At 35.7% G+C, this 25,727-nt stretch overlaps 1 protein-coding gene across 1 annotated transcript in view; it reads left to right on the top strand.

Annotated features, from left to right (window-relative positions):
- The window catches only part of thoc2 (THO complex 2), a 139,666-nt gene that overhangs the window by 87,304 nt on the left and 26,635 nt on the right, over positions 1–25,727 (top strand). Inside the window, exons 28-33 of the mRNA XM_028815451.2 lie at positions 1,094–1,278; positions 3,405–3,589; positions 5,569–5,671; positions 10,490–10,905; positions 10,995–11,053; positions 12,377–12,412. Of these exons, the coding sequence (XP_028671284.1) occupies positions 1,094–1,278; positions 3,405–3,589; positions 5,569–5,671; positions 10,490–10,905; positions 10,995–11,053; positions 12,377–12,412 (984 nt within the window). The remainder of the gene's footprint in view (positions 1–1,093; positions 1,279–3,404; positions 3,590–5,568; positions 5,672–10,489; positions 10,906–10,994; positions 11,054–12,376; positions 12,413–25,727) is intronic.

The following is a 25,727-nucleotide window of genomic DNA, read 5'->3' as shown; positions in this document are numbered from 1 at the left end:
GACATTATTGAAATTTTCATGGGAACTGTTTATTTATATGAAGTTCATTATTTTCCCATGTGACCACTCACACGTTACAAATTAGCAACAGGTAAAAAATTCTGTTGCTTGAAGTTGCCTCTATGAGCACCACTAGAACTTCTTTTTGGTTTCTATATGTGCAAATGCTTTGCACTTTTTTCTTCTTTTTTTGAAGAAAGCATAACTGCCTTGTAAGCAGTAATAATTTTTTTGGATTATTTCGACAGGGTCACCTGTGTTTTCTTTCTTAGGGGAGTTGGCAGGACTCCTTTAAGTCTTGTTTAGGGTCATAGCTGCAGCACATGGCTAATTATGTATGCAGATTAGACAGGGATCAGTGTTAATCCACAGCAAGTACTCATAATATTCTCATTATTGCCAGTTAATGTACTGGTTAAATTAAAAATATTGCAAGGTTGTACTCCGGTTTCCTCCCACAGTCCAAAGACATGCAGGTTAGGTGCATTGGCGATTCTAAATTGTGCTTGGTGTGTGTGTGTGCGTGACCTGCGGTAGGCTGGCGCCCTGCCCAGGGTTTGTTCCCTGCCTTGCACCCTGTGATAGCTGGGATTGGCTCCAGCAGACCCTCGTGACCCTGTACTTGGGATATAGCGGGTTGGATAATGGATGGATGGATGAATGTTTTTGTGTGTGTGAGGTGGAAGGCTGGAGTACGTTTCGTGTCATGATATCACACATGCCTAAAGCAGATAGGTAATGATCTAGCAGTATATATGCTGCTACAGCTTTATGAAAACATGCATTGAGCTCGCCTAGTTCTTTTTTTTATTGTACTGTCCATCATTCAGTATAACTGTCGTTATTCAAAATATTGACCTAACAAGGGGTGAAATCTTTGATTTGATCTGTTAGTTTGTCTTTGTCAATAGGCTTCACATCTTTTTAGTATAAGTAACTATACCTTCCCTGTGAAAATGAATATTAATTTTAGCTGCACATTTAGAATTGTAATTGACACTGCTAATTCTATAATTTTACATAGCTTCTCATTGTACCTATCTGTCATTAGATTATGTCTTTCTCAGGATTCTTTTTTGTGCTCTTATTTCAGGCTTCAGTGCATTGTCTGGAAACAGGAGAATACACCCATATCCGGAATATTCTCATTGTTCTGACCAAGATCCTGTTGTGGTACCCAAAAGTATTAAACCTTGGCCAAGCACTGGAGCGTAGGGTGCACAAGATCTGTCAGGAGGAGAAGGAGAAGAGGCCTGATCTTTATGCATTGGCTATGGGGTAACCATGACTGAACACAGTAGCAGACAGAATTAGCTCTACAGACCTCTTAGAGTTAACAGGGCTGCAGATGTCTCAAGAAAAATAATAGAAAATACTAGATGAACTGTACATATTATTCGGCTCCTTTTTTATTAATTTTAGTTATTATGGGTTTAATTTTTTTCTCTTTCTGTTAGGAAATTTTTTAGTTGGTTGAACTTAAAATCATGCTCCTCAACCAATATTCTGGACTGAATTCACTTTTGGTCTTTCATTGTCTCAAGCAGGCTGACATCATGAGTGTACACTTTTGGAAATGATGGTTAAGCGTTTATTTGCTCAAGTACATGGCAGAATCATTAGCTGTGCACTGGTAGTTAAATCTATAATTTTAATTTGTTTTGTGTTCTATGAGAGTGTTGCTTTCAGTTACAAGTTGGAAAAGTGTGCTCTTCCCTGATATTGACAAATAGTCTGACTTGTAGCTTTATGGAACACTGAAGGAGACAGAACCACCTGGAGAAAAAAGGGGGAATACAGGGAAAACTTGCAGTTTGTACATTAATAGTTACCTGTCAGGTTATAAAGTAAGGTCCAAGTGTTAACAAAGTAACACTGTAATGGGACTGTTTTTTAGACACTGGGGCTGGGGTATTCATATTCCACAAATAAATAATATTGTCTAAGGGAGCTGTTGCTAGTAACACAAGGATGTTTTTCGTCATGGCATTGATTTTATTAATTAATTTAGAAATTGTAATTTGTAATTGATTATGAAGTGACATAAAGTTAATTTGTTATGAAATAGTTATAGTTCCCTGAGCTGTTTTAAGTTCATGGATAAATGCTTTATTGTGTAAATGTACACCTGTCCAAGTTGATTATTTTTCATTCAAAGAAAGTCTCATAAAGTGTTTTTAAGTTTTGATTTAAGTTTATTGTGACATATTTTTGAAGAATTGATTTTATTTGAAATTTTCACCCATCTCGAGCCAATTAAAAATACACATAGTCAAAAAGGGAATTCTTTTTTATGCCAATGTACACAACAATGAAATAGTAGTTTTCAGTAGGTCTTTATTGTAGGTTGATCCTTGCAATCAAATCCTCTGGGAAGATCCTAGAGAGAATGAGTTAGATAGAATGTGCATAGTGAGTTAATGTTCTGCTTTTGTCCCAAGATGCTCAAGTTCAGGCAATCTAATCCATGCAAACTATTCTCAGGTGCAAGTGAAGCATTTAGGGCCATGGTAACACTTGTCAAAAAGCACTATGAAACACAATTTAAAGGCAACTTGCTGCAAGTTTAATTGTGAGCTTAGAGTTAAGAAATGAAAGTGACTAGGAAGTCAATGTGTTTGTGGGGATCTGGGAAATGTGAAACATCGACTGTCACTGTACCAGACAGTCAAGGCAACTACCATTATATAGGAAGTTTTAGTATGGTAGTAGAATTTGCCTTGATTTTCATTTTTTTTTTGTTACTTTGTGTTCACCTTATAATAATTCCTTCCTCTTTGTTTTTTGGTATATGGTCACAATAGTTTTGAAAAACCCTGGCTGCCTTTGTGCCATTTTAGTTTTTGAACAGGAACAAGAAGATATTCACTTATTTTAAGCATTTGTCTGTGTTGATTTGACATTTATTTGTTCTTTATCACCTTGGTGTTTGTTCTAATACTTTTTAGTGTTAGAATCTTATTTTTAAGCATTGTTATCTTATAGATCCAGTTTCCCAGGCTCCAATCCTGCGTATTATTGTTGGTGTAAACTTTATACATTCTTGCCATGCCATGTATGGTGGGCTTTCTCCACTTTTCCTACCATGTCCCTAAAGTCTTACTTGTTTAGATGTTAAAATTATTTGTGACTCCTCATTGGTCCTGTGTAGGGTTGTGTGTGTGTTTAAGCGGGGTCCTCCAGTGGACTTGTTTTTTTGTCCAAATGCTGCTGGGATAAGCTTCAGCTCTCCCAACTTTCTGAATTAATTGTTTTTGAAACTTACCATTTTTAAATTATCATAGCACCATTTTTCCTTTTTAACATACTATTTTTAAAACCATTTTCATGTATTTTAATTTGTTTGTGTTTTTCTCCGTGTGTGTTTTTTCTCCTACCTTTCTAACTATTTGTGCAACTTGCAGCTATTCCGGACAGCTGAAAAGCAGGAAACCATTTATGGTCCCTGAAAATGAGTTTCACCACAAGGAGCAGCCCATGAGGAGCAGTGGTCCTGGTGCAATACAGAATGGCCCGGGTAGTACTGGCAAACCAGCAGTTCCTCCTATTGTCACCAGTAAACCAGATGATGGAACTTCTGAAGAGTCAGGTAAGTGTTTAGAGTAAGCTTGAAAGTTTTTCAAATTTTAAGGTGATCAAATACTGTAAAGACAACAAAACCAGATCATAAAGGACTAGACAATCTTTTTAATTGTCACTATTTAATAAAACGCATCCGAACAAATGAAAATAACACAGCAAGTATATATTCCAAAGAGAATCCAAGAAATACAGCATTCATCCTCTTCCTAATATATACAACAATTGCTCAACAATAATAAAAAAAAAAACCCAGTCAGCTTGTTCTATTGGCACCCTTGCATTATAGTTAATTTTATGCACAGTATCTTGTGAATGATTGGTCTGTATATACTCATTTGTTTGATACTGAGCAGCACAGTTGCAAAAATTAAAAAACAAAAAAGGAAATATGTTGAAATGTGTAGAAGTTGAAGAATGCCATGACAGAATTAGCATGCATGTGAATTATTCAATATATTTGATTAGAATAACTAGTTTCTCATGGCAGTGAAATCAAATCTTGCCTATTGTAAATTGCTAGTAATCACATGACTTGAATTAACCAATGAAATGGTGTAAAGGGGCTTCTCTATGCACCATATAAAACTCAGAAGCTGCTAAAAGCTACATAAATGAGTTACAGTACAATGAAATAAACATTTGTGCTGAAATGCATCAATAAATTTGTTTTACTTTACCAGGGGTGGCGGTAATTGTGGAGTATGTTCATTTTATTCTGGGAAGTAAACGTTAAGCTAGTTCCAAGAAAGCTGTTTCAGCTTAATAGAGACAGGAACTATACTCTTTAAAACCAGATTTTTTAAATTGTCCATAAAGGTTATTTTTTATTTGCTCATATGTAGGGTGACAGATAGTCATCTCCCTAAGTGTGAAAGAAAGGAAAGAAGTGTGTGTTAGATTAGTATATTTGCTTGAAAAATGTGTTTGTGCTGTTAAATGTATGTTTTGTAATCTGTTCTAAGGTCTTCTCTTGATTTACAAATCATTCCACTGTGCTTGCCATCAGACTATCTTTCCTGCTCTCTGACAAAGATATAGATAGCTAAAGGCACCACTAGAGGCGAAGGACTGCCTTGAATTTTACTCGCTATTGCTCTTCACACTGCTAGCATGCAGAGTTCTATATGCATATGAACTGTGTAAACTATTTAGAAAATGATCAGATGCTTAAACACTCATCTGTGGACATGTTCGATGTAATCAGAAAATGAATGCAAAGCCTCCATTCCTTTCCATAGTCTATATAGGACACAATCTTAAAAACCAATTCATCATCCCATCATTTTCTCTCCGTTTACAATATTGTGACACTACAATTAGAACGATTAAAATCCTCCTCTGATCAGTCACATCTTTGCGTTCACAAAGCACGCATGAAGCTACTGTATGTATGAACTGTGTCCATAATAGAACAAAACTGGTAATCACAAAAGCCTGTGTTTTTTCTTTTCGACATGTGGTGATGTGGTAATGTATTATCATCACTGTATGCCATTTTTATATGCAGTTTTTATTCACATTTTTCTCACATATTTTGCCTTCTGGAGTAATTTGTCTATTTGAAATCATGGATGAGTGCAATACCAACTGAAATTTGGTACTACTGATACTCTTAGGGGGGAATCTGGAACTGTTAACGCTTTTTGGAACATTAATATCGGCTAGTACCTGAAGTATTGGTTCTTTTGAAATGCTTAGGCACCACCGTTGCATTTTGCTTTCCTATGGGCTTCTTTTTTAGCTGTTTTTATTTGGTGGTGTTAGCAATGATATCTCTGTTGTGGGCACTGGAGAAAGGTATTTAATTATTTTAGCTGTTCTGCAATTCTTTAACAAAGTATTTCCAGGGAGTTTGTTCCACCTGTTTTTATTATCAGCTTGTTACTGTCTTTACATGGAGTAATTTGTATGAGAGAATGTTTATAAAATTTAAAACCTCTGTACATAATTTGACGAATCATTGATTTTTCTGAACTTTATTTCTAGAAAAATCTAAAGAGAAGAGTCTAAGTTCTGTGAAAACTCCAAACAAAACCAACAATGCAGCCCCCAAGTGTCCAACTAGCAATGGAAGCACTGTTGCTAACAGGTATGTATTTACCCTTGACTTGTTAGTCAGTCAAATAAACATACACTTGTAGTACATTTTGCATCGAAAAACATAGTAAACCATGCTATGGTAATACAGTTGACAATCAATACATTTTCATTGTCTGAAAAAGTATTAAGCACAAATAATAATGGTGCTGATCAGTCAAAATTATAAATTAAATAAATAAATAGACATTATTATTTCTCTTATTTTTGAAGTATGGGTACAGCCTAGTAGGAGGGGTTGTCTTTATATCTTGTGCAAATTTTTATTTTGTGAGATCATTTTTAAAGGATAACCATATATACAGTAGATAATGAAATTGGTTTCAATTTATTCTATTTGTAGAGTAATGATTGATAGGCTGATGAGCCTTTAAAGCAATCTTTCTGAAGTCTTCTTAAATGATGACTTTCAGTATATGAATGGTCTGTATGTGTAAGAACAATTTGACTGTTTCTTACCATTACCTAGTATCGTTATAATGGCTGCTTGATTTGGCTAGCATGGTGACTAGTTACTTCATAGCCTCACTTCATAATTAACCTAATTAATTCAGGTAAACAACCTAATTATTTACTTTTCCTATGCACTTAAACCAATTTTGTTATGTCCTTTGTCACTTGTATGTATCAATTACTAAATAAATTTCCATATCGGACAAGAGTTTTAAGATCCTAAATAGATTGCAGAAAAGAGCTCAGATTATTATTTATTTTATTTTTTTTACGTTATTCTCGATGAGTGTATGAAAAGGCCCTGAAATCCTTATATGGAAAGTAATGACAACAAGAGGTACACGTAGTACAATCATATCTGAAGTATAATTCTCTCACTGTAACTAATTTCCATATTACGTAGATAATACAGAAGAGTTGTTATTCATTATGCACCTATCTTTTCCTACTAACTGAATTAATCAATCCTTAACCAAAGGCCTCTAAAATACCTAGTTAGAGGCTGGACTCTATTTGTAAAGAATGGTTCATTGCATTGCAAATTTCGAAGTAGAGCACAAGTTCTATGTAGTACATATTGTGAGAGATCTCATATCAGATATGGGAGATATCTGTAAAAGCATCTCCATGAAACTGAATGAATACAGCATGGAAGAACCTACCAGTATCATTTAGTGAGCACATCCCAAATTGGTGGCCACATGGTTTCTTAATTAGGGATGCTAAATTTGCATCTTTTTAATGAAGATCAAGATTCAGCTTTGTTCTATTTTTTACTGCTACATTCCAACAGTAAATCGTTGCATACTGACATCACCCATTCTTACCTTGAAAGGGACTCCCAACCCCCAAGCTGTCTGATCTGATATGCATATGGCATAAAAACTCTGAGGGAGAATTATGTAAAATTTGTAACGCATCAGTGGTGGACCAAGAGGCTAACAAAAAAGAGTACCATCATTTATTTGTTTTTATTACAAGAAGACTGATAGGTAAATCTATGCTGATCCATATTTTTGTGTTTCTTGTATTATACAATACAGTATGTACAGGTTTCTGTTATTGGATTGCACACAGAACAGTCTTTTTTTGCTTGGCTGTGTGGTTGTGCCCAGAGGACCAGTGTACTACGTGTGCTTCTTCCCTTACACCTAGTAGCGCTGCTGTATTCACTGGTTCCCTGTGACCCTAAACTGGGCAGATGAAATTTACCCCTCAGCACACACAGGATTAAATGTATATTTTTATATACATATAAATGTATATTACTGTTACATAGTTCTTTACTCTTTATTTCATGCCACACAAATTTGTAACTTCTTCCTCGCTAGTTGCCACCAGACAGCCAAAGCACACGTGTGCATGATGCTACAAAGATAGTAGCAGGCAGTGTCTTCAATGCTTCTGCAAAGCAGTGCAGTATTTTTTTTATGTATAAGTTTCTGTTTTAATGTTTATCTTTTTTATATTTTTTTTAAGTAGTGGTAGTATTTTTACTTCAATAAAATAAGAATTTTGTTTGATTACTTCATAAAGTAATGTGTAATGTATTTTTCATAGTGTGTTAGCTAAAATTACCAGGCCGGCTTACTCATGAGTTTCTACTCTACTTTTAACATTACATTAAATTGTTTAATATAACCTCTCTTTTACGAATAGGAAGTTTATTCTGGTTTTAATTTTAAGTGTTTTATAAAATTGGCATTTAAACAACTTCAAACAAGAAATCTTAAATGTTCAGCTTTTTTGTAGTTTCATTAGTTTTTTTACTCTTGGATAAAGTAAATCTTGATATGTTGAATAGTAAATACGTGTACTAGAGAGAGATGCAAAAGTAAAGCCTGTTTCCTCTGACTCCTACTTATAGAGATTAATGATATAATTTAATCTCTATCAAAAACTTCAGTATATTCACTTTCAAAAATCTTGATGGATTAATTTCTTTAGGCAGTCATTTTATACTTGCATATTGGTAACCACAATAGTACATATACAGTGGCATGCAAAAGTTTAGGCTGCCTTGCTTAAAATGTCTTGTTTCTGTGAACAGTTAAGTGAGCAGAAGATGAAATGATCCACCAACAGACCAATGTAAAGTTAAAGATAGTTGTTAACTGACAAAAATGAAAAAATAGGCAGGTGGTCTGAAAAAATGTGAGCACTGACTGATTTAATAGTATAGATGGTATAGTTCTGGGGCCTTGTTTATAAACGGCATGTATGCACATAATTGTTGCTCAGGTCAAGATGTATAAAAACTAAACTTGGCGTAAAGCTATGCACATTTTCACGGCAGCCTAAATCCATGTGTATACATGTGCCTGCTCAGTTTTGCAAACGGGTGGCACCCACCGTCAAAGCAGGGAATGGGACCCACTTTTACTGCAAACCAGCAGTGCTACCACTGTGCCTCCAGTCCCTGCATGTTTAAGACATGCTTTAAAGTATTTCATCATGAAAATATCATGCATACACCCTAGTATTCTAAAATGTTCAGAGAACTGTAGTACAGTAATCCCTCCTCCATCGCAGGGGTTACGTTCCAGAGCCACCCGCGAAATAAGAAAATCCGCGAAGTAGAAACCATATGTTTATGTGGTTATTTTTATATTGTCATGCTTGGGTCACAGATTTGCGCAGAAACACAGGAGGTTGTAGAGAGACAGGAACGTTATTCAAACACTGCAAACAAACATTTGTCTCTTTTGCAAAAGTTTAAACTGTGCTCCATGACAAGACAGAGATGACAGTTCTATCTCACAATTAAAAGAATGTAAACATATCTTCCTCTTCAAAGGAGTGCGTGTCAGGAGCACAGAATGTCACATAGATAGAGAAAACAATCTCTAGCAAACAAATCAATAGGGCTGTTTGCCGCGGTGCTTCGCATACTTAAAAGCCACAAAGCTGTTGAAGGCGGCAGCTCACACCCCCTCCGTCAGGAGCAGGGAGAGTGAGAGAGAGAGAGATAGAGAGAGACAGAGTTTGTTTTTCAATCAAAAATCAATACGTGCCCTTCGAGCTTTTAAGTATGCGAAGCACCGTGCAGCATGTCGTTTCAGGAAGCAGCTGCACAAAAGATAGCAACGTGAAGATAATCTTTCAGCATTTTTAGACGAGCGTCCGTATCGTCTAGGTGTGCGAACAGCCCCCCTGCTCAATCCCCATACGTCAGGATCAGAGAAAGTCAGCGCAAGAGAGAGAGAAGAGTAAGCAATCTAGCTTCTCAGCCATCTGCCAATAGCATCCCTTGTATGAAATCAACTGGGCAAACCAACTGAGGAAGCATGTACCAGAAATTAAAAGACCCATTGTCTGCAGAAATCCGCGAACCAGCAAAAAATCTGCAATATATATTTAAATATGCTTACATATAAAATCCGCGATGGAGTGAAGCCGCGAAAGGCGAAGCGCGATATAGCGAGGGATCACTGTATCATGAATGTAATGTATTCAGTGTGGCAATTACTGCCTGTGGGAAAGTGCATAGAACTTTGCTTTCGCACAGAATGTCATGACACCCTGAAACTTGACCTCTTCATATAAACAAGCTTTGAATTACTGAATTGTGGATAGTATTTAGATATGACATAAACAAGCATATCTTTTTCCCTCTTTATGGGAATTTACTGCAGACTGTTTATTAGTGTATTACACTTATAACCATCTGTTGAACAAGCTAAAATAGTAAAAATGTCTACAAAAGTCAAAGGGGACTGACCTTTACAACACATGACGACTTAATGATAACACGACAAGTTTTTATTGTGTGCTTTAGTAATGTTTTCTAATTTGATTTAGATCCAGCTATACATAGTGAGGTTTTTCTCTAACCACACAGTACTAGAGATGTTTTGTCTCTTGTGAAATGCTGGTGTTTTATAGGCTTGCTTTAGTCTGTGATGTTTTGTTTGTCTATTGCTAATTACAGTTTAAAGTGACAGCCATTACTAGTTTTATGCCACATGATTACTAGCTACTTTTTAAGCTTTAATTTGTTGCTAAGAACTTTTAAAAATGTAAGAATCTACTACACCTTGGTTAAAATGGTGAAAGTGATATTTAATTATGTAATTACCATAAAGTCAGTCTTAGAAAATAATTTCCTGTACAGTAACTATCAGCATTGGCCTTTTCTTACTTTAGAATTAAATATCCTTAGTTTTTACTGACAAGAAACAAGAATGTGTACACATTCTTGCATCAGTTCCTCAAACTTTTTTTTATTCTTAGTTAACTTTATGTTAAGCTCTAATAACTCAGATGGACATGCTTAATGCTTCTTTTATAATGAAAATTCTTTTAACTTTTAAAATGTCTCAGCAGTATTATAATACCTGTGTTGTATATTCCTCAGCTCTAAGATTATCAAGGACAAGGAAGATAAAGACAAAAGTGGAAAGGAAAAAAACAAAGAGAAGAAGGAAAAAACACCAGCTGCCACTCCAGAGGCCAAAGTACCAGGAAAAGAAAAGCAGAAGGAAGACCGTTCAGTGAAAGAGGAGAAGGCTCGTGATATCAAGGAAAAAACACCTAAAACAGAAAAGGAAAAGGAGAAGCTCAAGAAAGAAGAGAAGCCCTCGGCCAAGACCATCGGTGCCAATTTGGAGATGAAGTCTTCTGCTGAGAAGGAGAGAGAAATGGAGCAGCTGAAAGACAGAGAGGTTGCAAAGGAAATAAAAATGAAGGAGAGCAGCAAAGGAGAGAAGGCAACTATGGCTGGGTCCTTGAAGTCACCTGTTCCCCGTTCAGAGTCTTCTGAGTCTGAGAGGGGTAAATAATTTTAATTTCTCAAGCTGTCATGTAAGCATTGTCAAGGCTTTAGAAATGCAAGTGTAACTGTTTCTTATTGGTTTTTCCAGAACAAAAGCGACGTAAAGTTGATACCCACACTTCACCATCACATTCCTCCACTGTAAAGGTTAGTATAGCCTGAGGAAGAGGGCATCGTTAATACTGGGCCTTATGGTTGAAAACCCAATGTCCTTCAGATTGTTCATCTTCATTCAAGCTGATGCAAATCACACACTGAAGCCTCTGGAGTCTGTCTGTGAAGCAATTTTTAAAAAAATTTTTTTTTCCATTTTAAATTTCAAGTTGCATCTATTAAGAGAGACTTTTTTATATTTAAAATATTTTTATAAGGAAAGTTTTTAATCTTCAAGGACCTAGCAGAATATTGTAAATATATTTTTCATTTTTGAGTTCAAGAAATTATTCACAGAGTTTTAAGCACATTTTTCTAAGTGCCTGGATATATATATGTATATATATTATTTATATATACTTATATATTTTTTTGTAAAATCCTATTTTTTGAATGCAATATCAACAAGAAAAATGGCTTTACAGCAGAAAGGAGCCGGAAGCTTTTTTTTCAGTGAGAGAGAGAGAGCGAGCGAAGATCGTATGGAGCGCAAGAATTCAAGCATTGCTCACCTCAGTTGGATCCCCCTGGATTCATCAGGAACCCTGATGAACCTGCTGCTGCTTTGTGCCTTTTTGGAAAGGAAGCTTTATCAAGGAATTCCTTTTAGTGGGAAAAAAATCTCTGGCAATTTATTCTCCTGTAGTTGTATTGGCAGTAATGAGTTGGCTTACAAAGGCTACATTCGTCCAGCAGTAGAAATAAAAAGCAGCCAAGCCTGTCACTTGACCTCAAGGAAATTATCTGCAACTCAAAACGTGGGCTAGTCTTACAGAAGATTTGAGTGTTCACTTCTGCAGCAGGCATCGGTCTTTTAATTCTTTATGTACCCTAACCGAGAAGTGGTTGAATGTCCATTGCTTTGAACTCTTGTGAACTGTAAGTTTTTACCTCTAAATTCTGCACAGTATCAGGATTTCTATCATAACGAAAATTGAAGTTAATTTAATTTTGGTAAATTTACATTACTGATGTTTATTAAAAAATTGTGTACTCGTATTTCAAAAATATCTTACTTTTTTTCGGTTTTAATTTACACTAATTTTTCATAGGGCATTGTAATTCTCCATGTTTATATAACATTATATTAAAGTGCAGAGTTGATTTTTTTTTTATTTTTTTTTTTATTTAATAACCTACTATAAAAAATTTAAATTTTAATATTGGGGTGGGATTAAAACTAACTATGTGAAGCCTTTTGTTTCCAAATAACAATCTCAATTAGTACCTCAGCAGTCTACGAGCTATTTCTTCCCCAAAACTCCAGTTTCTGAGAACTGTTCCAGCTTACCTGTTCATCTTGATTCATTCCTACAGGACAATCTCAACGAACTCAAGGATACTGCAGCTAAGGTTTGAACATTTTTTGTTCACTTTTCAATTTACCAGTATTACATGCTGCATTTCCCATTTATTTTAAATAAAGGCGTTAACTATGATGTCTTCTAAAAATATGCAGATCTCATCACTGATGCTTTGCACAGTATAAATGACATTGCCATTCATGCTTTCCTTTCTTCTTTGTAATAAGGAAGGGAGGGTGTTGATTAATTATACAAGATCATTTTAAAGAATGTTAACAAATTATCCCTGCCCCATTGAAGGAAAATTAATTTTTAATTTTTTTTTAGACTTGAGTAGAAAGTTACGATGTTCTCTGTTGTGATGTCCCTTCCTGTTGCAGATGTCAGTTACATAATATTTTTTATTCAGTTCAGCCATATAATTTTGAACAAATGTCTTTGAGAACCATTGCAAAATCTCCTAAATAGTGTTTGATTTTTATGGTTTTTTATTCTTTATACTTAATTCCATTTGAACTTATGTTTCTGGACTTTTCTTCATTGATGGCTGTATATTTCATTTGAACAACTTTTTTGTTATTGGCTATTTTGTTTCCTTGTGTTTTTTTGTTTGTCCTTTCTCTCCTCCTACATACGTTTTTCACATCAGATTTGGCGTAGGAGGGTGCTGCTGTGGTAGCTGTTGAATAAGCCTTGTTTACTCTGAGCAGTTACCAAAGAGAACTGCTGAAAGTTGTCTGAGAAAATTGCTGACTATTTACAGACATTTTAATAGCATTGAAGAAAACTGAGCATAACCTAAAACACTCCAGGGGGATTCCCTACCTCCTAATTGTGATTTAAAAAAAAAAATTGGTTTTATTTTAAAAATACAAAAATGTTTTTATTAAACCTTTACCTGTTTCTTCGTCCCATGTTTTTTATTGAATAGAAATGTCTTTGTTACTACATTTTTAATGTCTGCTCTTGAATATTTTTATGGTGGTTTTAAAAATATACTAAATTGGTACTTCAGTTACCAGCAAATATCTCATATTCAAAATGTGTGTCTGGGAGGCGTTGGTTGGTATTAATTATCAACTTTAAAACACACTTAACACTATAAATACTTTTATGGCTATTTGTACTAATGGTTAAAAGCTTACTACACTAAAAAAAATAAACACTCAACTAAAATGGTTTTCCATTTTACGTCAAGGTCTAGTGCTGTAGCTTTCAGGCAAGCCATTATTTTCTCTCCTGCCTTTAATTGTGCCACAATGATCAGCTTGGTCTTTTGCGCTTTGCAGTCTGTTAAAAATAAAATGAGACTTCCCACTACTATAGTAGTCTGTAATACTGTATAATGGTTTACACAGTATTATAATTGGTAAGTAGAAATTTTAAACATTTTTTTATTTGAAACCGAAGGCTTATAATATTGTTTAAGATACTTTTAAATCATATGAAAATAAAGACTGTAAAATATATGATTGAAACTGTTATTTTACAAAGTCACTCTTGACTTTTTAATATAAGTTTAACTGTTTATAGTTTGCTCCATTCATCTACTCTTTGAATCTGCCTGTGTTTTTCACTATTAAACTTTAGACTGTATTTGACTCTTAATTTGCAGATATTATGTAGATTTAAAACATTTACAACTTTTAATCCTGACAAACACATTCCGTTAACCAGGATGACCAGTGTATTTGTGTTACTTTCATTATTCATTTAATCTTGTATCGCTGTCTTTGTGGAAGTCATGTTTGTAAACCCCATTAAAGATATAGTTTTAATTTATTTTAAATTTCCGTGTCAAATTTACACAAATATCCCTGCATATTAATTTATAAACACTACTAAATGTAAAAATTATTAGAAATTTAGTAGAGCTTTGAGTTGCCATTTACCGTACTACATGTGTCTTTGGGGATTTCAGATTAAAACTTGTTCAGACATCTGGAGAACATTCATCTATCCAGTTAACTCTATTTAAAACCTGGAACCACTTTTATCTTACTGGTTTTACTCTACCAAATCACCATTGGATCACAGAAGGAAGGTTTGAAATACATAGTGAACATAAATACAAGCAAGTACAGTGATGAATTAATCATCAACTCATTAACTCCTCTTCTCTGTAACCATTATATATGAATGTCATGCCCCAGAACCCTCCCTTACAATTAAGAGAGATTGTGAAACAACATAAGCACAGGGTAGGCCAAAGTGAAGTACCTCATTTCTCAAGGTCATTACACAAGGTAGAGGCAGCTGAGTGGGTTGGGGTGGAGGTCCTTTGATAGGCGATCCCTTGTAGTTTTCAGTCCGCAACCTGCCTTGGTCTGGTGCACACTGCTTTTGCTGTCAAAGCGATCTTCAAAGACAATTAATCCATCATCACTACGCAACACACTTTCCAAACGCACTTCAGCATTCCTCTTAACGGTGATGTCCCAAATCAGAAAACAATTCTCCAGTGGGTGGCTAAATTTAGACAGATGGGTCCAAAATTAAACAGAAAATCTCCAGGCTGTCCTTGGCCTGTAATAACACTTGAAAACATACAAGCTGTAAGGGCATCAATTTTGCAGTCTCCTAGACGTTCATCGCACAAACATGCTCCTGCCTTAAGCATTTCCAACACATCTTTGAGGAGGATTTTGTATTAGGACCTTAATTTCCATCCATTCAAAATGATGGTAGTACAGGAACTCACTGGGAGAGCCGTAGAGAGTTGTGCACAGACATTCTGCAAACCGCAAGGAACATTTCCATTTGAATGGTTGCGTAAATAAGCAAAATCTTCACTACTGGGCTGAAACCAACCTTTGTGAACTTCATCTGAGACCCCTACACAGTGAGGGTGTTACAGTTTGGTGTGCCGTTGCAGAATTTAGCATTGTAGGCCCGTTACTTTTTTGAGGATGGGTGAGCAATGGTCACAGTCACTTCTGAATGTTACATTGTAATGCTGTTGATGCCTGGTTTCAACAGGATGGAGTAACAGCTCATACAGTGCAGATTTTGTGGGAGATGTTTCATGGGAAGCCCCCTGCGTGGCAATGTCTGGTGGCCTTCACGTTCGCCTGATCTTGCTCCATGCGATTTCTTCTTATCACCGCTATTACCCTTGTAATGGCTGAACGAGTCATACAAGTGTTCAGAAATCTTCTCGAAGAGTGTATTGCTAATGATGGCCACCACTTTGAAGACATTATTTTTAAAACACAGTGGAAAAAAAATCTGTTTTGTATACCTTTTTTTTTTGTGTCACAATGACATTTATTTTATGTTGTAGCGTTTTTTGTAGAATAAATGTTTGAAATGTGGTGGTACTTTTTGGTTCACCCTGTGCATAGAGACTACCAGTGAAACTTTTCAAAATGCCTCAATAAATGTATATTTTCATAGTCTTAAACATTTTCATCTAAAGGCGTATGCTTTTAAACATTTGAAATCTCTTTGTAAGACAAATATAAATAGTGAAATTAATATGATTATCCTTCCAAAACAAAAATTTGAAATTAACAAAAATACCATCATTTTCGGAAAGCACTTTTCCTCGTTAGGGTCATAGTGGGTCCAAACAGGTCAGGCAGGACTCAACTACATATTCCAGTTCTATCCTAGGGAATTCCCAGATGTTCCCAAATCTGCGCAAAAGATCTAGTCCCTCCAGCATGCCCACCTGCAGGGTCTTTACCCATTGGAACATGCCTGGAACAGCTCTTGAGGGAACCTGTGAGGCATCCTTGCAACACGCCCAAACCACTTCAGCTGACTCTTCTCAATCTGGAGGAGCAGCAGCTCAACTCTTGAGTCTTTCTCGTATCACAGAACTTCTCATCCTATTACATTGTACCTGGCTAGCCTCCCCTTGAAGAATCCTCATTTCTTCCACTTGTACTCATGATCTTATTCTTTTAGTTGTTATAGACAGCTCATGATCATAGGTGAGGACAGGGAGTGTAGATTAACTGGTACAGAGTTTTGTCTTTACATCCTGCTCCCGCTTGACAACAGTGGACTGGTATTGCAACCTCAGAACAGCTGCTGTGTCTCAAATTCACTTGTCAATCTCTCATTCCCTTTTTCCATCACTTGTGAACAAGATCTCAAGATACTTGAAGTTACCCCCTAAGGACAGCTGTACTCCACCTGCCTTTCTTGGAGATAGCAATCCACACTTATTTGAGAGAGAAACATGACCTCAAACATGGGGTGCTGATCTTCATCCCAGCCACTTTACACTTGTCAGTGAATTGTTTGAGTGTGTGCAGAAAGTCACACTTATATAAGGGAATGAGGATAACATCATCAGCATAAATCTACAATGCTACCCCTAGCCTCCTCAACTGGACATCCTTGCATCTTTGACTGGCCTTTGAAACAATGTCCATTAAAACCAGAAACAGAAGTAGTGACAAGACGCAGCCTTGATGGAACCCAGCACCGTCATTGAGCAAATATTGACTGAGCCCCAAGTTTTTAGACTTAGCTGTCAAGTCCATTCATATAGCTGCTAAAAGCTAGTTGAGGCATCTCATGGCAGCAAACCTAGGATCCAGTAAAAGACACCAGAGGTGAGAGAAGCTGTAAGAATGAAAAAGGTGGCCTTGAGGGAAATGCTGTCTGTGAGATCTCTTGTTCTGGTTGAGAGATACCTACTGTATAGCTGAAGAGGACTGCTGCAAAAGGTTGATAATTGGAGATGTTTGGAAGGCTATTTAGAGAGACTATTAGCATGGCCTTCAAGGCTGTTCTGGAAAACTGTTTGAGGCCTTAGAATTTTAAGGTGTAACCTTGTCCAGACTGTGTTAAGCAAGGATAGAGAGGTGCTGAATTCTGGAGAAATTGTCTGCTGGCAGAAGGAACACCTTTAAGAACCCCTCAACTGGCACAGTTGTCCTCTTACCACTAAGTAGCATTGTACACATCCAGTGAGATGAGGGCATGGTTTCTTGTTTCTGTTGAAGAAGTCACTATGGTGGTCCAAGGGTTCTACGGTAGTAAGGTTGCTGGGGTGGATGAAATTCGGCGAGAGATGTTGAAAGTGATGGACATTGTTGGTATAGCCTGGTTCATGCGTCTGTTTAGTGTTGCTTGCAAAGTGGGTAAAACGCCCTTAGAACTGAAGACTGGTTTGGTTGTCCCAATATTTAAGATGAATCACTAGTGTATTCCAACTACAGATGGATCACACTCCTCAGCCTCCCAGGTAAAGCATATGTAAGAGTGCTGGAGGGAAGACTCCTTCTGATGATTGAGACAAAGATACAGGAGGAGCAATGCAGATTCCATTTTGGCCGTGGAACAGTCCTTCCAACTCTTCCCTCTGGCACAGTTGCTGGAGGGTGGATAGGAGTATGATCACCCATTCTGCATGTGTTTTGCAGATCTGGGAAAAACTTATCACTGTGTCCTTCTGCATGTGTTGTGGGACTTGCAGTGGGAATATGGAGTAACATAGCTGCTGTCGCATGCTATTTGTTCCCAATATGAATTTAAAGACATTTTTTAAATGCCTCCCTAATTAATAATAGATGAAAAATGCTGAAACAAATTATATCATCCGAACTGCTATGACTAATCCATTATATCATATTAATTATGTTTTCTACTGTGTTTAATTTGTAATAAGGTAGCATGGATATAAATACCCCTATTTGGTTGAAGGCCTCTTTGGTAGAAGGTTTGTAGCAGAACTGCTATATGTAATAGTAACTGGATTACCCGGTATTGTATGAAACAAAATACTATATTAATTTTGATTTGGTTAGAATATATGATTATTATTTGATGATATATATATATATATATATATATATATATATATATATATATATATATATATATATATATATATATATACCCTAAGTTCTTGTCTATAAGCCGCGGCTTATCTAAGGAAAAAAGTTGTGAAAATGAAAAAATAGAATATCGGCTTATACATAAGTCCGGCTTATACATCCATCGCGGGGGTTGCGTTCCAGAGCCACCCGCGAAATAAGAATATCCGCGAAGTAGAAACCATATGTTTATATGGTTATTTTTATATTGTCATGCTTGAGTCACAGATTTGCACAGAAACACAGGAGGTTGTAGAGAGACAGGAACGTTATTCAAACACTGCAAACAAACATTTGTCTCTTTTTCAAAAGTTTAAACTGTGCTCCATGACAAGACAGAGATGACAGTTCCGTCTCACAATTAAAAGAATGCAAACATATCTTCCTCTTCAAAGGAGTGAAGCAAACAAATCAATATGTCTGTTTGGCTTTTAAGTATGCGAAGCACCGCGGCACAAAGCTGTTGAAGGCGGCAGCTCACACCCCCTCCGTCAGGAGCAGACAAAGAGAGAGAGAGGGAGAGTTTGTTTTTCAGTCAAAAATCAATACGTGCCCTTCGAGCTTTTAAGTATGCGAAGCACTGTGCAGCATGTCTTTTCAGGAATCAGCTTTACAAAAGATAGCAACGTGAAGATAATCTTTCAGCATTTTTAGAATAGCGTCCGTATCGTCTAGGTGTGCAAACAGCCCCCCTGCTCAATCCCCATACGTCAGGATCACAGATAGTCAGCGCAAGAGAGACAGAAAAGTAAGCCGGGTAGCTTCTCAGCCATCTGCCAATAGTGTCCCTTGTATGAAATCAACTGGGCAAACCAACTGAGGAAGCATGTACCAGAAATTAAAAGACCCATTGTCTGCAGAAATCCGCGATATATATTTAAATATGCTTACATATAAAATCACAATTTAAATGACCGCTACGCGCTCGTGTTGACTCGGCGACGCCCAGAGCAGAAAGAACGCGCTCCGGCCGCTCCAACTACGCCATGCGGGGAGTGAGAGAGACGCCAATATCTCACACTCTCTCCCCCCTTAAAGAAATTAAATGGGCGCGAGTGAGACCACTGACCTCCCTCCCTTCTATTAGTTATAGGTTATAGTACGTTCGGCTTATCCATGAGTCCGGCTTATCTATGATACGATTTTATTTTAAAAATTCGTATGATTTTTGGTCTCCGGCTAATACATGAGTCCGGCTTATAGACAAGAACTTAGGGTAATATATATATAATATATATATATATATAATATAATATAATATAATATATATATATATATATATATATATATATATATATATATATAATATAATATAATATAATATAATATAATATAATATAATATAATATAATATAATATAATATAATATAATATAATATAATATAATATAATATATATATATATATATATATATATATATATATATATATATATATATATATATATATATATATATATATAGAGAGAGAGAGAGAGAGAATTTTTTTTTTTCTTCAAAAAATACAAATATTTCACTTTTCTAGCTCCAGTGGTTTAGGCTGTGCATTGATCTATTCAGTCAGTCAGTCACTGTTCAGTTTTATATATAAAGATAACTACTGTGTACAACTTGTTTTTCAAAAGCAGTTGAAATCATTTGCTGGTTCTGGTTGGGCACAAGGTAGTAAAGTTTTAACTGATCAACAGTAGAGTCTAATTTTAATCTATTGTAATGATTCATTCAGTTCCTTTAATCTGAACATTTTATTGACAAAGGCAAGATCAAATGTGATTTAATACTAAAATTAAAGTTTTATCCACTCACAATTTAGTAGAAGACAAAAGTGTACTCTGACCGTTAACTAAATCGGATCATATAATTATGAGAGTGTTGGTGTCTGCGTTACTAGTTATTTTTCTAATGTGACCTGTTTCTGCATCTTTGTGAATATTGAAATAATCAAATATTCAAGCTAAGGCCTTTTGTTTCTTCCAGCTAGGTTGGACAGACTATTGCTAAATTTAGCAGCGAATAATGAACATGACCTAGGGGGTCGATCCATAAGTAATAAATTAGTACTTGCTTTTGATTCAGTATTTAATGTTAGCACTGCAAATGGAAGTAAATCACCTAGGATTTTTGGACAAAGTGCACTTATCATAAAATTAACTTCAGGTCTACATCATTGACCAGGGTTGCGTTATTCATTAAAAAAATTTACACCATCCAGTGTGCCCTCACCTTATGGAACAAAATTTGCTTTCCTAAGGTTACGTTTTTCAGAGAGTAACAAAAGTTAAGACTTTATAATAATTATTATGATCTTGTAATGACTCCAGTTTTTTAATGACTGGTTACATTTTTAAAATATTTTACATGGCTCCCTCAAAGTTTGCAACACAGAATGGTTATACTTTATACAAATTGAATTTGAGACCAAGATTTGTTTTGATTGATAATTCAGCTGTTACTAAATTGAGCATCCTCCCCGTCACCTTTTTTTTTTTTTTTTTTTTTTTTTTTTTTGGTTACATTGTTAAATCTGTTATGCTTTTCAAGGGTTAGCTACCTACCATTTAGCCTAACTACTTTATATTTGGTGGTTTTCGGCCTGTATTTTTCTGTTTACAAAAAAAGGCACAATTATTTTTTTGTTTTCATGAAAGGGAAATGTGTCCTCAGATTCTACTCCAAGAAGATGATGTGCTTTCTGAAATACAGTAATCCCTCCTCCATCGCGGGGGTTGCATTCCAGAGCCACCCGCGAAATAAGAAAATCCGCGAAGTAGAAACCATATGTTTATATGGTTATTTTTATATTGTCATGCTTGGGTCACAGATTTGAGCAGAAACACAGGAGGTTGTAGAGAGACAGGAACATTATTCAAACACTGCAAACAAACATTTGTCTCTTTTTCAAAAGTTTAAACTGTGCTCCATGACAAGACAGAGATGACAGTTCTGTCTCACAATTAAAAGAATGCAAACATATCTTCCTCTTCAAAGGAAACCGAGAGTAAAGCAAACAAGTCAATAGGGCTGTTTGGCTCTTAAGTATGCGAAGCACCGCCGGTACAAAGCTGTTGAAGGCGGCAGCTCACACCCCCTCCGTCAGGAGCAGAGAGAGAGAGAGAAACAAAGTCAAAAATCAATACGTGCCCTTTGAGCTTTTAAGTATGCGAAGCACCGTGCAGCATACTTAAAAGCTGCACACAGAAGGTAGCAACGTGAAGATAATCTTTCAGCATTTTTAGACGAGCGTCCGTATCGTCTAGGTGTGCGAACAGCCCCCCTGCTCACACCCCCTACGTCAGGATCACAGATAGTCAGCGTAAGAGAGAGAGAAAGAAAAGTAAGTTTGGTAGCTTCTCAGCCATCTGCCAATAGCGTCCCTTGTATGAAATCAACTGGGCAAACCAACTGAGGAAGCATGTACCAGAAATTTAAAGACCCATTGTCCGCAGAAATCCGCGAACCAGCAAAAAATCCGCGATATATATTTAAATATGCTTACATATAAAATCCGCGATAGAGTGAAGCCGCGAAAGGCGAAGCGCGATATAGCGAGGGATCACTGTAGTTTATTTTGAATTAATTACTGCTATAAATGAGCAAGAGTGCATTAACTTTCACAAATCCACTGAAACTGTTATGATTGGTTTATTTTTATTTTTTTTCTTTGTTTGTGTTTTTGGACTTTATATGTCTAAGCTGAGGTTTTTGACCTCAAGGAATCCTATTTTGATTCCTGTAATACAACTTCTCACAACACCATGTTGGATTCTTATGGGTACCGTTATTTTGTGAGCTTCCCATCAATGGTTGCTTAAGGTATTTGCTAGGATTCCTTGGCAATACACAACACTTAACATTATCATTCTTGCCATTTTTTATGTTTGTCTGTTTTTGCCTATTAACGGTTAACTTAATTTCACCCTCCTGCTTAATGTAATGTTGATATTCTTCCTTTAAGTACCCAGTACTTTTTGGTTTGTAGTGTTTCTATTTAATCTGTTGCAGCTTTTTCCTCTTGGGAACCTTTTATTTTTTCCCCTTTGGGGGTGTTCTTTCAACTCTTAATGTGTGAGTTCCAATATACAGTATAGACTTTTTAACAATAAAGGAAAATGTAGACAAAAGTTTAGTTGTAAAACCAATATTCGCTGGTTCAGTATTTTTCTTTGCTTTTTGAAGTACAGTGAACGAGATGCTTTTGTTTACAGAGAAAATTGCTTTTTCTTCTGTGTTTAAAATGTACAAAAAGCCGAGGTTAGTTCAAGATCCGTATTAAAGAAATAGGCATTATGGATTAAAACTCTGTCAAAATATATTAAAAATCTCATGGATTGTAGAGAGAATTGATGAATTTGGAACTTCACTGTGTGATCGGGTTAGCCTGTCTAAGACGTGCATTGTATTTTCATTAGTTTGTTTTTTGGACTGATGATGTGAAACATTTGAAATGTTAAACCAAATTATGTTAGGGTTTGGTAAGTTAAATGCATACAGTACAAATTTGAGGCTTAGATATAGCAGGGAGCAGTGTAATGCTAATATAATAAGGGCACCTTTGAAAACCCATTGGAATAGGAATTAATTAAAAGACTCTCATATTAGTTAGATAGTCTTCCAACACTGCTTTTGGCAGCCAGAAGTGTCCATTCCATTATCCACACTTGTGGTTGTCACTTGTGAAGAAAAATTCCAAGTCAAACTCTGAGATTTGTCACCTGTTAAATTGTGTTGTAACATTGCTAGGTGACATCATATGACCAAAGACTTGAAGTGTTTCCCGTGAAACTGACAAAACAAATAAACAAAACCTAGAATTTTCCACAGACATTACTACATCAAGGTCAACACCCACTGTTCATGCTAAGATCATTATAATGAAAGAATATGTATTCATCATGTTTTTCTCAGTGCAAGTGTGTAGGAGCTATTATTTTATGATTAATTTACTCACATCTTAAGGAAAGTGGTTATACTACATTTTTTGTAGGTAACTTGTGAAATTCAATATGTAAACCATTTTATCCCCTTTGGCAGTGTAATGTTTTAATTTTCTTTTTAGTCTCTGATGAAAATTTTAAACTGAAATAGCTTGTTTGGTTAAGTGTATGTGAAATCTGCCCAGATCATAAAAACTTAGTTAATCTTACTTTTGGAGAGATGAGCAAAGATTTTGAATTGAAATTTTATTACTCTTTATTTTTCAGACCGAAGAGGATTTTTTTTTTTTAATGTGATGAAAATGTAAGATGGAACTCTTTAAAGGGTTTCAAAAATCCAGGATAGTGTCACTCAGGAACTGTTTCAACATAATTCACCTCTAAGTGTATACTCAGCAGGGGTCAACATTATAGATAAACTAATGCATGGCATCCACGTCATTTTCTAAATACTCATTTCTTGTATTATGTACAGGTAGTGTCTTTTGAAAAGATTTTTCGCTATTTGTTAAGCACCCATTATGTCCCTTTACCCCTCTGGTATGTGGAAAAAGGAGCAGCTTCTGCCTATCTTCCACTCCCTTACCGCTGGATTGGCTGTTCACAATTTCTCTGAAAAGAACTAAAGTTGGATTTGATTTTTCTGCTTATGAAGGGCACCATCAAAGTCAGATTCGTATCTAAATGCACAAAATAAGTATGAGCAGTGAACTCATATTCATCTGATCCACATTTATAAAATGATGAGAGGATGATATCTTTGGAATATAATATAGTCGGCATTGTGTTTTGACAGTTTCATTCATTCATTCATTTATCTTTATTAGTTTAAGATTCTGTACAGTAATTGCTACTTCTTTGTCTGGTAAAACCATCTCATTCAGAAATTAACCTGCATAATCACTTTTGTGACTAGTTTATGAAACAAGAAAATGTTATTAAGTCAGACTACACAATTCACAGTCACTGATGTGTGTGGTTTTTTTTTTTGTCTTTTTTTTACTAATGAGAATTGTCTGAATTTTCCAAAATCATACAAGGAAAAATTAGTTCTTGAAGCTAATGACACAACACTTTGAACAAGTATATTTTTTTCACCTGCCATGTCCTAGACGCTTTGCAGAAAATATAAACTGAAAAGGGTGTATGTCAGTAATGAACAGGGGATGCTGGTGGCATTTTATCTCCTTTTCCCACATGATTGGCACCACGTCACTTTGGTAATATGGTAATCAGGTTTCTGCAAAAAAAAAAATAGATCAGTAGCTTATACCAGGATACACAAGCAACCAATTTTGTGTGTCTGTTAATGAAATATGCAGATCTTTGCTGTAGCATAAAAACCCATGCAGAAACAGGATTTGATATCTGGGGTTTGAACCGAAGATTCCAGAGCTGTTAGGCTAACCACTGTGTTAAATAATGTTTTGTTTTATTGTCACCATTTACATGTATGTAAAAATTATCAACAAGAAGAAAAGAGTATGTTTCTATTTGTTGTCATAATGCCTGTTCCTTTTTTTTCAATAAGCAGTAATTTTTTCAACTATTATTATGTCAGTGACTATCGTACTTGTTATCCAAGTTGGCATATACACTGTGTAAAGCAATGCACTCGGTACTCTCAGCATTCTGTGTTGAATAGCCAGGGTTGCATATTCACTCAGTTCACACAAACATGTACCAATTAAAAAATTTTTTCATGGTCTTTTTGATAACTGAATATTGATAGGGACAGTGTTAGTGTTTAGATTCTTCACTATTTTCAAATCCTCTCACCTGCCAACTTTAGCACTTTTTCTGAATCACCTGGCTTTGTACCATATATACAATGAATAAAAGAGGTGTCCGCAAAAAAAACAAAAAAAAAACCATTGTTGATTGTGGAGTTTATATTTAAACTTCTGTACTACTTCTGGCATCCATGATTGGGTCAAATTGCTTCTTGATGTGTTGTATGTCCATGGAAAAGTAACCTTGGCTCCCCTCCACCAAAGAGAAGAATTAAAATGATTTTTTAACTATAATATGTCCAATAAATATCAAGTCCTGCTATAAATCAAATTTATGCAGTACTAATTACTAATTTACTAAGTTTTTAAATGACATTACCTATATTTACTAGTCATTTGCTTGTTACTTCCAAGCTGTCCTGCATTGTGTGCAAGTTTGTGCAGCAAGTACTACCCCAGTAGGAAGTTAAGTGGGTATCTTGCATATTTATGCATTCTACAATAAAGTAGTTTCCACAGTGGTTTCAAAATTTAACTGAAAGTTAGTTTTGGTTAGGACGGAAGCCGAAATTGTACTAAACTCATACATTTTTCCCTTAACAGAAATTACGACCAAACCTTAATAATTGGGTTTTGCACACATAATTTTACAGTTAACATTTCCACTGGTACTGCATTTTTTTCTTGCTGGTACATCTATGTGAGAGACTCACCAACTAAATTTGTTGATATTTACTCTTGGATCATTATTGTCATGACCACCTTTTGGTGACATCCTCTTGGATCTGTCTCCACGGTCTTGAAGAGGATTGATTCTGAGTCCATCAGCTCATTTGAGATACAGGGATTGCAGTTTTAGACGACA

This window comes from Erpetoichthys calabaricus, chromosome 12, assembly GCF_900747795.2.
Source record: "Erpetoichthys calabaricus chromosome 12, fErpCal1.3, whole genome shotgun sequence".
In the NCBI taxonomy this organism is placed as follows: Eukaryota; Metazoa; Chordata; class Cladistia; order Polypteriformes; family Polypteridae; genus Erpetoichthys; species Erpetoichthys calabaricus.
This window is presented reverse-complemented; position numbering and strand designations above follow the sequence as displayed.